Source organism: Heterodontus francisci, unplaced genomic scaffold (assembly GCF_036365525.1).
Source record: "Heterodontus francisci isolate sHetFra1 unplaced genomic scaffold, sHetFra1.hap1 HAP1_SCAFFOLD_516, whole genome shotgun sequence".
NCBI lineage: Eukaryota > Metazoa > Chordata > Chondrichthyes > Heterodontiformes > Heterodontidae > Heterodontus > Heterodontus francisci.
The window spans coordinates 614,867-627,372 of NW_027141321.1; the positions used below are offsets into that span (position 1 = coordinate 614,867).

A 12,506-nucleotide genomic window follows, 5' to 3' on the forward strand; every position below is an offset into this window, starting at 1 on the left:
AGTGAGTGGGGCAGTGGCTATATTTTGGAAAGTGAGTGGGGCAGTGGCAGTATTTTGGGGAGTGAGTGGGGCAGTGGCAGTATTTTGGGGAGTGAGTGAGGCAGTGGCAGTGTTTTGGGGAGTGAGTGGGGCAGTGGCACTATTTTGGGGAGTGAGTGGGGCAGTGGCACTATTTTGGGGAGTGAGTGGGGCAGTGGCTGTATTTTGGGGAGTGAGTGGGGCAGTGGCTATATTTTGGAAAGTGAGTGGGGCAGTGGCAGTATTTTGGGGAGTGAGTGGGGCAGTGGCAGTATTTTGGGGAGTGAGTGAGGCAGTGGCTGTATTTTGGGGAGTGAGTGGGGCAGTGGCAGTATTTTGGGGAGTGAGTGGGGCAGTGGCAGTATTTTGGGGAGTGAGTGGGGCAGTGGCAGTATTTTGGGGAGTGAGTGGGTCAGTGGCAGTATTTTGGGGAGTGAGTGGGGCAGTGGCAGTATTTTGGGGAGTGAGTGGGGCAGTGGCAGTATTTTGGGGAGTGGGTTGGGCAGTGGCAGTATTTTGGGGATTGATACAGGTCTGTGGGGAGTGAGTGGGGCAGTGGCAGTATTTTGGGGATTGATACAGGGCTATGGGGAGTGAGTGGGGCAGTGACAGTATTTTGGGGATTGATACAGGGCTGTGGGGAGTGAGTGGGGCAGTTGCAGTATTTTGGGGAGTGATACAGGGCTGTGGCAGTATTTTGGGGAGTGAGTGGGGCATTGGGAGTATTTTGGGGAGTGAGTGGGGCAGTGGCAGTATTTTGGGGAGTGAGTGGGGCAGTGGCAGTATTTTGGGGATTGATCCAGGGCTATGGGGAGTGAGTGGGGCAGTGGCAGTATTTTGGGGATTGATGCAGGGCTGTGGGGAGTGAGTGGGGCAGTGGCAGTATTTTTTGGATTGATACAGGGCTATGGAGAGTGAGTGGGGCAGTGGCAGTATTTTGGGGAGTGATACAGGGCTGTGGCAGTATTTGGGGAGTGAGTGGGGCAGTGGCAGTATTTTGGGGATTGATACAGGGCTATGGGGAGTGAGTGGGGCAGTGGCAGAATTTTGGGGATTGATACAGGGCTATGGAGAGTGAGTGGGGCAGTGGCAGTATTTTGGGGAGTGATACAGGGCAGTGGCAGTATTTTGGGGAGTGAGTGGGGCAGTGGCAGTATTTTGGGGAGTGAGTGGGGCAGTGGCAGTATTTTGGGGAGTGAGTGGGGCAGTGGCAGTATTTTGGGGATTGATCCAGGGCTATGGGGAGTGAGTGGGGCAGTGGCAGTATTTTGGGGAGTGAGTGGGGCAGTGGCACTATTTTGGGGAGTGAGTGGGGCAGTGGCAGTATTTTGGGGATTGATACATGGCTGTGGGGAGTGAGTGGGGCAGTGGCAGTATTTTGGGGAGTGATACAGGGCTGTGGCAGTATTTTGGGGAGTGAGTGGGGCTGTGGCAGTATTTTGGGGAGTGAGTGGGGCAGTGGCAGTATTTTGGGGAGTGAGTGGGGCAGTGGCAGTATTTTGGGGAGTGAGTGGGGCAGTGGCAGTATTTTGGGGAGTGAGTGGGGCAGTGGCAGTATTTTGGGGAGTGAGTGGGCAGTGGCAGTATTTTGGGGAGTGAGTGGGGCAGTGGCAGTATTTTGGGGATTGATACAGGGCTATGGGGAGTGAGTGGGGCAGTGGCAGTATTTTGGGGATTGAACCAGGGCTATGGGGAGTGAGTGGGGCAGTGGCAGTATTTTGGGGATTGATCCAAAGCTATGGGGAGTGAGTGGGGCAGTGGCAGTATATTGGGGATTGATACATGGCTGTGGGGAGTGAGTGGGGCAGTGGCAGTATTTTGGGGAGTGATACAGGGCTGTGGCAGTATTTTGGGGAGTGAGTGGGGCAGTGGCAGTAGTTTGGGGAGTGAGTGGGGCAGTGGCAGTATTTTGGGGAGTGAGTGGGGCAGTGGCAGTATTTTGGGGAGTGAGTGGGGCAGTGGCAGTATATTGGGGATTGATACATGGCTGTGGGGAGTGAGTGGGGCAGTGGCAGTATTTTGGGGAGTGATACAGGGCTGTGGCAGTATTTTGGGGAGTGAGTGGGGCTGTGGCAGTATTTTGGGGAGTGAGTGGGGCAGTGGCAGTATTTTGGGGAGTGAGTGGGGCAGTGGCAGTATTTTGGGGAGTGAGTGAGGCAGTGGCAGTTTTTTGGGGAGTGAGTGGGGCAGTGGCAGTATTTTGGGGAGTGAGTGGGGCAGTGGCAGTATTTTGGGGATTGATCCAGGGCTATGGGGAGTGAGTGGGGCAGTGGCAGTATTTTGGGGAGTGAGTGGGGCAGTGGCAGTATTTTGGGGATTGATACAGGGCTATGGGGAGTGAGTGGGGCAGTGGCAGTATTTTTGGGGATTGATCCAGGGCTATGGGGAGTGAGTGGGGGAGTGAGTGGGGCAGTGGCAGTATTTTGGGGATTGATACAGGGCTATGGGGAGTGAGTGGGGCAGTGGCAGTATTTTGGGGAGTGAGTGGGGCAGTGGCAGTATTTTGGAGAGTGAGTGGGGCAGTGGCAGTATTTTGGGGATTGATCCAGGGCTATGGGGAGTGAGTGAGGCAGTGGCAGTATTTTGGGGAGTGAGTGAGGCAGTGGCAGTATTTTGGGGAGTGAGTGGGGCAGTGGCAGTATTTTGGGGATTGATCCAGGACTATGGGGAGTGAGTGGGGCAGTGGCAGTGTTTTGGGGAGTGAGTGGGGCAGTGGCAGTAGTTTGGCCATTGATACAGGGCTGTGGGGAGTGAGTGGGGCAGTGGCAGTGTTTTGGGGAGTGAGTGGGGCAGTGGCAGTAGTTTGGGGAGTGAGTGGGGCAGTGGCAGTAGTTTGGGGAGTGAGTGGGGCAGTGGCAGTATTTTGGGGAGTGAGTGGGGCAGTGGCAGTAGTTTGAGGAGTGAGTGGGGCAGTGGCAGTGTTTTGGGGAGTGAGTGGGGCAGTGGCAGTATTTTGGGGATTGATACAGGGCTATGGGGAGTGAGTGGGGCAGTGGCAGTATTTTTGGGGATTGATCCAGGGCTATGGGGAGTGAGTGGGGCAGTGGCCGTATTTTGGGGATTGATACAGGGCTATGGGGAGTGAGTGGGGCAGTGGCAGTATTTTGGGGAGTGAGTGGGGCAGTGGCAGTATTTTGGAGAGTGAGTGGGGCAGTGGCAGTATTTTGGGGATTGATCCAGGGCTATGGGGAGTGAGTGGGGCAGTGGCAGTATTTTGGGGAGTGAGTGAGGCAGTGGCAGTATTTTGGGGAGTGAGTGGGGCAGTGGCAGTATTTTGGGGATTGATCCAGGACTATGGGGAGTGAGTGGGGCAGTGGCAGTGTTTTGGGGAGTGAGTGGGGCAGTGGCAGTGTTTTGGGGAGTGAGTGGGGCAGTGGCAGTGTTTTGAGGAGTGAGTGGGGCAGTGGCAGTGTTTTGGGGAGTGAGTGGGGCAGTGGCAGTGTTTTGAGGAGTGAGTGGGGCAGTGGCAGTATTTTGGGGAGTGAGTGGGGCAGTGGCAGTGTTTTGAGGAGTGAGTGGGGCAGTGGCAGTATTTTGGGGAGTGAGTGGGGCAGTGGCAGTATTTTGGGGAGTGAGTGGGGCAGTGGCAGTAGTTTGGCCATTGATACAGGGCTATGGGGAGTGAGTGGGGCAGTGGCAGTATTTTGGCCATTGATACAGGGCTGTGGGGAGTGAGTGGTGCAGTGGCAGTATTTTGGAGAGTGAATGGGGCAGTGGCAGTATTTTGGGGATTGATACAGGGCTTTGGGGAGTGAGTGGGGCAGTGGCAGTAGTTTGGCCATTGATACAGGGCTATGGGGAGTGAGTGGGGCAGTGGCAGTAGTTTGGCCATTGATACAGGGCTGTGGGGAGTGAGTGGGGCAGTGGCAGTAGTTTGGCCATTGATACAGGGCTGTGGGGAGTGAGTGGGGCAGTGGCAGTATTTTGGGGAGTGAGTGGGGCAGTGGCAGTATTTTGGGGATTGATCCAGGGCTATGGGGAGTGAGTGGGGCAGTGGCAGTATTTTGGGGAGTGAGTGGGGCAGTGGCAGTATTTTGGGGATTGATACAGGGCTATGGGGAGTGAGTGGGGCAGTGGCAGTATTTTTGGGGATTGATCCAGGGCTATGGGGAGTGAGTGGGGCAGTGGCAGTATTTTGGGGATTGATACAGGGCTATGGGGAGTGAGTGGGGCAGTGGCAGTATTTTGGGGAGTGAGTGGGGCAGTGGCAGTATTTTGGAGAGTGAGTGGGGCAGTGGCAGTATTTTGAGGATTGATCCAGGGCTATGGGGAGTGAGTGGGGCAGTGGCAGTATTTTGGGGAGTGAGTGAGGCAGTGGCAGTATTTTGGGGAGTGAGTGGGGCAGTGGCAGTATTTTGGGGATTGATCCAGGACTATGGGGAGTGAGTGGGGCAGTGGCAGTGTTTTGGGGAGTGAGTGGGGCAGTGGCAGTAGTTTGGCCATTGATACAGGGCTGTGGGGAGTGAGTGGGGCAGTGGCAGTGTTTTGGGGAGTGAGTGGGGCAGTGGCAGTAGTTTGGGGAGTGAGTGGGGCAGTGGCAGTAGTTTGGGGAGTGAGTGGGGCAGTGGCAGTATTTTGGGGAGTGAGTGGGGCAGTGGCAGTAGTTTGAGGAGTGAGTGGGGCAGTGGCAGTGTTTTGGGGAGTGAGTGGGGCAGTGGCAGTATTTTGGGGATTGATACAGGGCTATGGGGAGTGAGTGGGGCAGTGGCAGTATTTTTGGGGATTGATCCAGGGCTATGGGGATTGAGTGGGGCAGTGGCAGTATTTTGGGGATTGATACAGGGCTATGGGGAGTGAGTGGGGCAGTGGCAGTATTTTGGGGAGTGAGTGGGGCAGTGGCAGTATTTTGGAGAGTGAGTGGGGCAGTGGCAGTATTTTGGGGATTGATCCAGGGCTATGGGGAGTGAGTGGGGCAGTGGCAGTATTTTGGGGAGTGAGTGAGGCAGTGGCAGTATTTTGGGGAGTGAGTGGGGCAGTGGCAGTATTTTGGGGATTGATCCAGGACTATGGGGAGTGAGTGGGGCAGTGGCAGTGTTTTGGGGAGTGAGTGGGGCAGTGGCAGTGTTTTGGGGAGTGAGTGGGGCAGTGGCAGTGTTTTGAGGAGTGAGTGGGGCAGTGGCAGTGTTTTGGGGAGTGAGTGGGGCAGTGGCAGTGTTTTGAGGAGTGAGTGGGGCAGTGGCGGTATTTTGGGGAGTGAGTGGGGCAGTGGCAGTGTTTTGAGGAGTGAGTGGGGCAGTGGCAGTATTTTGGGGAGTGAGTGGGGCAGTGGCAGTATTTTGGGGAGTGAGTGGGGCAGTGGCAGTAGTTTGGCCATTGATACAGGGCTATGGGGAGTGAGTGGGGCAGTGGCAGTATTTTGGCCATTGATACAGGGCTGTGGGGAGTGAGTGGGGCAGTGGCAGTATTTTGGGGAGTGAATGGGGCAGTGGCAGTATTTTGGGGATTGATACAGGGCTTTGGGGAGTGAGTGGGGCAGTGGCAGTAGTTTGGCCATTGATACAGGGCTATGGGGAGTGAGTGGGGCAGTGGCAGTATTTTGGGGAGTGAGTGAGGCAGTGGCAGTATTTTGGGGAGTGAGTGGGGCAGTGGCAGTATTTTGGGGATTGATCCAGGACTATGGGGAGTGAGTGGGGCAGTGGCAGTGTTTTGGGGAGTGAGTGGGGCAGTGGCAGTGTTTTGGGGAGTGAGTGGGGCAGTGGCAGTGTTTTGAGGAGTGAGTGGGGCAGTGGCAGTGTTTTGGGGAGTGAGTGGGGCAGTGGCAGTGTTTTGAGGAGTGAGTGGGGCAGTGGCAGTATTTTGGGGAGTGAGTGGGGCAGTGGCAGTGTTTTGAGGAGTGAGTGGGGCAGTGGCAGTATTTTGGGGAGTGAGTGGGGCAGTGGCAGTATTTTGGGGAGTGAGTGGGGCAGTGGCAGTAGTTTGGCCATTGATACAGGGCTATGGGGAGTGAGTGGGGCAGTGGCAGTATTTTGGCCATTGATACAGGGCTGTGGGGAGTGAGTGGGGCAGTGGCAGTATTTTGGGGAGTGAATGGGGCAGTGGCAGTATTTTGGGGATTGATACAGGGCTTTGGGGAGTGAGTGGGGCAGTGGCAGTAGTTTGGCCATTGATACAGGGCTATGGGGAGTGAGTGGGGCAGTGGCAGTAGTTTGGCCATTGATACAGGGCTGTGGGGAGTGAGTGGGGCAGTGGCAGTAGTTTGGCCATTGATACAGGGCTGTGGGGAGTGAGTGGGGCAGTGGCAGTAGTTTGGCCATTGATACAGGGCTGTGGGGAGTGAGTGGGGCAGTGGCAGTATTTTGGCCATTGATACAGTGCCACTCCTGCCCATGCTCTGCTGCATCCAAATGTCAGTGAGTTTCAGTGCTGTAACTGCACATCGGAAAGTAGAGCCAGGTGAACAATTGTGGTTTCTCTCTTTCAGGCTGGATGATTGATCAGAGATATATTTTCATCTTGCAGAAGTGTCTGCCTGCCCTCAGCCTTCTGCATACAGTCAAGTAAGTGACAAAAACGCCCACCGCTGTTTGTATCCCCCACTTCAGTATATATAGTGGAGCCCCAGTCTCTCCGATCTTGATGTTCCTGTGTCCCAAGTCTGGATGTTATTATTTTTATATATTTAGAGATACAGCACTGAAACGGGCCCTTTGGCCCACCAAGTCAGTGCCGACCAACAACCACCCATTTATATTAATCCCATATTCCCTACCACATCCCCACAGTTTTCCTCCCACCTACCTACACTAGGGGAAATTTACAATGGCCAATTTACCCATTGACCTGCAAGTCTTTGGCTGTGGGAGGAAACCAGAACACCTGGTAAAAACCCACACAGTCACTTGCAAACTCCACACAGGCAGTACCCAGAACTGAACCCGGGTCGCTGGAGCTGAGAGGCAGCAGCACTAATCACTGTGCCATCCTTTAACATTCCAGTCTGGATGTTACTGTGTCACTTGTCTGGATGTTAGTTTGTCTCCAGTCCCGACGTTGCTGTGTCTCCCGTCCCGACATTGCTGTGTCCCCAGTTACAGGGGTCTAGAAGCGAGAGAGGGAAGCTCCAGCCGTGGGATTGAATTAAAGTTAGGGAGATGTGAGAGAACAAACTAAGGGAGTCCGAAAGAATGAAGAGGGTGGAAATGGTATGGCCAAGGCTCTAAAGAAATGAAAGTGAGGCAGGGATTGGTGGTAACATTTAATTGTAAATGACTGAAAAGTGCTTTCCTGCATAACATGAGGGTGGAGGCCACACTGCAGAGCATGCTGACCATTGCATGGCTGTTCCAATAGAACTCATACCTGGATCATTGAGTGAGTGTGACTTTATTACAAGGTGTTTCATGCATTCCAAACCTGGGTTGTGTACCTCTCTCTCTCTTTGTCCCCTCTTTTCTCTCCATTTGTGCACTCTGTTCTCCCCTCTCTCTTGCTCTCTCCCTCTTTTCCCTCTGTCTCTGCTCCCTTCTCCCTCTCCTCCCTCTTCTCCTCCCTCTCCCGCTGTGCACTCTGCTCTCCTCCTTCTCTCTGTCTGCTCGATGTCTGAAGACAAGGTAACATTCTGATTCCAAATTGAGTAGAGTTGTGAACATCCGACAAATAGAACCATAGAGAAATTACTGCACAGGGGGAGGCCATTCAGCCCATCGTGTCTGCACCATCCGAGAAAAACCCGCCGCGCCATCGAATCCCACCTTCCAGCACCTGGTCCATAGCCTTGCCGGTTACAGCACTTCAGGTGCATGTCCAGGTACCTTTGAAAAGAATTGAGGGTTTCTGCCTCCACCACTGATCCGGTCAGTGAATTCCAGACTCCCACCGCCCTCTGGGTGAAAACATTTTTCCTCATGTCCCCTCTAATCCTTCTACCAATCACCTTAAATCTGTTCCCCCTGGTAATTGACCTCTCCGCCAGGGGAAACAGGTCCTTCCTGTCTACTCTGTCTAGGCCCCTCATAATTTTGTACACCTCAATTAAGTCACCCCTCAGCCTCCTCCGTTCTAAGGAAAACAACCCTCGCCTATCCAATCTTTCCTCGTAGCTGCAACTTTCAATCCCTGGCAACATTCTTGTCAATCTCCTCTGTACTCTCTCCAGAGCAATTCTGTCCTTCCTGTAATGTGGTGACCAGAACTGTACACAATACTCCAGCTGTGGCCTCACCAGCATTTTATACAGTTCCAGCATTACATCCCTGCTTTTGTATTCCATACCTCGGCCAATAAAGGAAAGCATTCCATATGCCTTCTTCACCACTCTATCTACCTGTCCTGCCACCTTCAGGGACCTGTGGACATGTACTCCAAGGTCTCTCACTTCTTCTACCCCTCTCAATACCCTCCCGTTTATTGTGTATTCTCTCGCTTTGTTTGCCCTCCCCAAATACATTACCTCACACTTCTCTGGATTGAATTCTATTTGCCACTTATCCGCCCACTCAACCAAACCATTGATATCATTCTGGAATCTACAGCTATCCTCTTCACTATCAACTACGCGGCCAATTTTTGTGCCATCAGCAAATTTCCCAATCATGCCTCCCAGATTTAAGCGCTCATCATGAATATATACCACAAACAGCAAGGGACCCAACACTGAGCCCTGTGGAACACCACTGGAAACAGCTTTCCTTCCGCAAAAACATCCGTCAACTACTACCCTTTGTTTCCTGTCCCTGAGTTAATTCTGATCCAACCTGCCACATTCCCCTGTATCCCATGGGCTTTCATTTTACTGACCAGTCTGCCATGTGGGACCTTGTCAAATGCCTTATTAAATCCATGTAGATCACATCCACTGCACTACCTTCATCAATCCTCCTTGGTATTTCCTCAAAAAACTCAATCAAGTTAGTAAGACGTGACCTTCCCTTAACAAATCCATGCTGACTATCCCTGATTAATCCGTGTCTTTCTAAGTGGCAGTTTATTCTGTTCCTCAGAATAGATTCGAACAATTTACCCACCACCGAGGTCAGATTGACTGGCCTATAATTATTTGGCCTATCTCTCACACCCTTTTTAAACAATGGTACAACGTTTGCAGATCTCCAATCATCTGGCACCTCGCCTGTATCGAGTGAGGATTTGAAGATGATCCTCAGCACATCCGCTATTTCCTCCCTGACTTCCTTTAACAACCTGGGATGTAATCCATCCGGCCCTGGCAACTTATCCATTTTCAAAGATGTGAGGCCCTCTAGTATTTCCACTCTCATTATGCCTATTGTATCGAATATTTCACACTCCTCCTATGATGGATTGGGAAACGTTACTTAAAGGGATGACAGTGGATAGGCAATGGCAAACATTTAAAGAGCACATGGATGAATTGCAACAATTGTTTATCCCTGTCTGGCGCAAAAGTAAAACGGGAAAGGTAGCCAAACCATGGCTTACAAGGGAAATTAGAGATAGCATTAGATCCAAGAAAGAGGCATATAAATTTGCCAGAAAAACAACAGACCTGAGAATTGGGAGAAGTTTAGAATTCAGCAAAGGAGGACCAAGGGATTGATTAAGAAGGGGAAAATAGAGTACGAGAGCAAGCTTGCGGGGAACATAAAAACTGACTGTAAAAGTTTCTATAGGTATGTGAAGAGGAAAAGATTGGTAAAGACAAATGTAGGTCCCTTACAGTCAGAAACAGGAGAATTTATTATGGGGAATAAAGAAATGGCTGACCAACTAAATGCATACTTTGGTTCTGTCTTCACAAAGGAGGACACAAATATCGTACCAGAAATGTTGGGGAACACAGGGCTTAGTGAGAGAGAGGAACTGAAGGAAATCAGTATTAGTAGTGAAATGATGTTGGGGAAATTGATGGGATTGAAGGCCGATAAATCCCCAGGGCCTGATGGTATGCGTCCCAGAGTACTAAAGGAAGTGGCCCTAGAAATAGTGGATGCATTGGTGGTCATCTTCCAAGATTCTATAGACTCTGGAACAGTTCCTACAGTTTGGAGGGTAGCTAATGTAACCCCACTATTTAAAAAGGGAGGTAGAGAGAAAGCAGGGAATTATAGACCAGTCAGCCTGACGTCAGTAGTGGGGAAAATTCTCGAGTCCATTATCAAAGATTTTATAGCAGAGCACTTGGAGAACAGAGAATCGGACAGAAGGGAAATCATGCTTGACAAATCTACTAGAATTCTTCGAGGGTGTAACTAGTAGAATTGATGAGGGGGAGCCTGTGGATGTGGTTTATTTGGACTTTCAGAAGGCTTTTGACTAAGTCCCACATAAGAGATTAGCGTGTAAAATTAAAGCGCATGGGATTGGGGGTAGTGTATTGCGATGGATAGAAAATTGGTTGGCAGACAGGAAACAAAGAGTAGGGATAAATGGGTCTTTTTCCGAATGGCAGGCAGTGACTAGTGGGGTACCACAGGGATCAGTGCCAGGACCCCTGGTATTCACAATATGAATGATTTAGATGAGGGAACTAAATGTAAAATCTCCAAATTTGCAGATGACACAAAACTGGGTGGGAGAGTGAATTGTGAGGAGAATGCAGAGAGGCTTCAGGGTGATTTGGATAAGTTGAGTGAGTGGGCTAATGCATGGCAGATGCAGTATAATGTGGATAAATGTGAGGTTATCCACTTTGGTAGCAGAAACAGGAAGGCAGATTATTATCTGAACGGCTGTAAACTGAGAGAGGGGAATATGCAGTGAGACTTGGGTGTTCTCATACACCAGTCGCTGATGGTAAGCATGCAGGTGCAACAGGCGGTAAAAAAGGCAAATGGTATGTTGGCCTTCATAGCGAGAGGATTCGAGTACAGGAGCAGGGATGTCTTGCTGCAAATATACAGGGCCTTGGTGAGGCCACACCTGGAATATTGTGTGCAGTTTTCGTCTCCTTATCTGAGGAAGGATGTTCTTGCTATAGAGGGAGTGCAGCGAAGGTTTACCAGACTGATTCCTGGGATGGCGGGACTGACGTATGAGGAGAGATTGAGTTGGTTAGGATTATATTCACTGGAGTTCAGAAGAGTGAGGGGGGATCTCATAGAAACCGATAAAATTCTAACAGGACCTGACAGGGTAGATGCAGGAAGGATGTTCCCGATGGTGGGGGAGACCAGAACCAGGGGTCACAGTCTAAGGATACGGGGTAAACCTTTCAGGACTGAGATGAGGAGAAATTTCTTCACCCAGAGAGTGGTGAGCCTGTGGAATTCGCTACCACAGAAAGCAGTTGAGGCACATTGTATGTTTTTAAGCAAGAGTTAGATATAGCTCTTGGGTCCAAAGGGATCAAAGGGTATGGGGCGAAAGCGGGAACAGGTTACTGAGTTGGATGATCAGCCATGATCATAATGAATGGCGGAGCAGGCTTGAAGGGCTGAATGACCAACTCCTGCTCCTGTTTTCTATGTTTAACTACAATGCCTCCACCAACCTTCTCCTTTGTGAAGACAAACAAAAAACTCATTAAGAACCCTGCCCACATCTTCTGCATCCATGCATAAGTTCCCTTGTACATCTCTGATCGGCCGTACCCTTTCCTTAGTTATCCTCTTGCTCTTAATGTACTGGTAAAACATCTTTGGGTTTTCCTTGATTTTACCTGCCAGTCGTTTTTCATGTCTTCTCTTTCCTTTTCTAATTTCCTTTTTTTACTTCACCCCTGCGCTTTCTATTCTCCTCTCAGCTTTCTAAAGTATTACGTTTTTTTGTGATGGTCATAAGCTTTCTTTTTCTGCTTTCACTTACCCTGTAAGCTTCTAGATAACCAGGGGTCTGTGAATGAAAACCTGATGAGCCCCAGAATGTTACTGGAGTACAAGAATAAAGGAAGTCTTGCTATAATTGTACAGGGTTTTGATGAGACCACATCTGGAATAGTGTGTGCAGTTTTGGTCTCCATATTTCAGGAAGGATATACTTGCATTGGAGGTGGTACAACAGTGGTTCACTAGATTGGTCCCTGGGATGAGAGGGTTGTCCAGTGCTGAGTAAATTGGGCCGACACTATCTGAGTTTAGAAGAATGAGGGGTGATCTCATTGAAACATATAAGATTCTGAAGATGCTTGGCAGGATCGGCACTGAGATTGTTTCCCCTGCTCGGGGAATCTCAAACACGGGGGGCACAGTCCCAGAATAAGGGGCCAGTGGTTTAGGACTGAGATGAGGAGAAATCCCTTCACTCAGCAGGTTGTGAATCTTTGTAATTCTCGACCCCAGACGGTTGTGGATGCTCCATCATTGAATATAACTAAGGCTGGGATAGACAGATTTTTTTTGACCTCTCAGGGAATTAAGGGATATAGGGAGCGGGTGGGAAAGTGCAGTTGAGGGAGAAGATCATCCAGGATTGTATTGAATGCTGGAGCAGGCCCGAGGGGCCGAATGGCCTATCGCTGCTCCTATTTCTTATGTTCTGTCTTGCAGCCTCTGGAACGTGGGTCTGACAGAAACCACCTTCACTGCATTCATTGCTGTCCTGCGCCAGTGCATCAACCTGAAGTAAGAGACTTA

At 50.7% G+C, this 12,506-nt stretch overlaps 1 protein-coding gene across 4 annotated transcripts in view; it reads left to right on the forward strand.

Annotated features, from left to right (window-relative positions):
- The window catches only part of lrrc71 (leucine rich repeat containing 71), a 524,948-nt gene that overhangs the window by 266,553 nt on the left and 245,889 nt on the right, over positions 1-12,506 (forward strand). For all 4 annotated transcript variants that reach the window (XM_068027025.1, XM_068027027.1, XM_068027028.1 and 1 more), the window contains exons 5-6: positions 6,440-6,515; positions 12,420-12,494. In XM_068027025.1, coding sequence (XP_067883126.1) covers positions 6,440-6,515; positions 12,420-12,494 — 151 coding nt within the window. The remainder of the gene's footprint in view (positions 1-6,439; positions 6,516-12,419; positions 12,495-12,506) is intronic.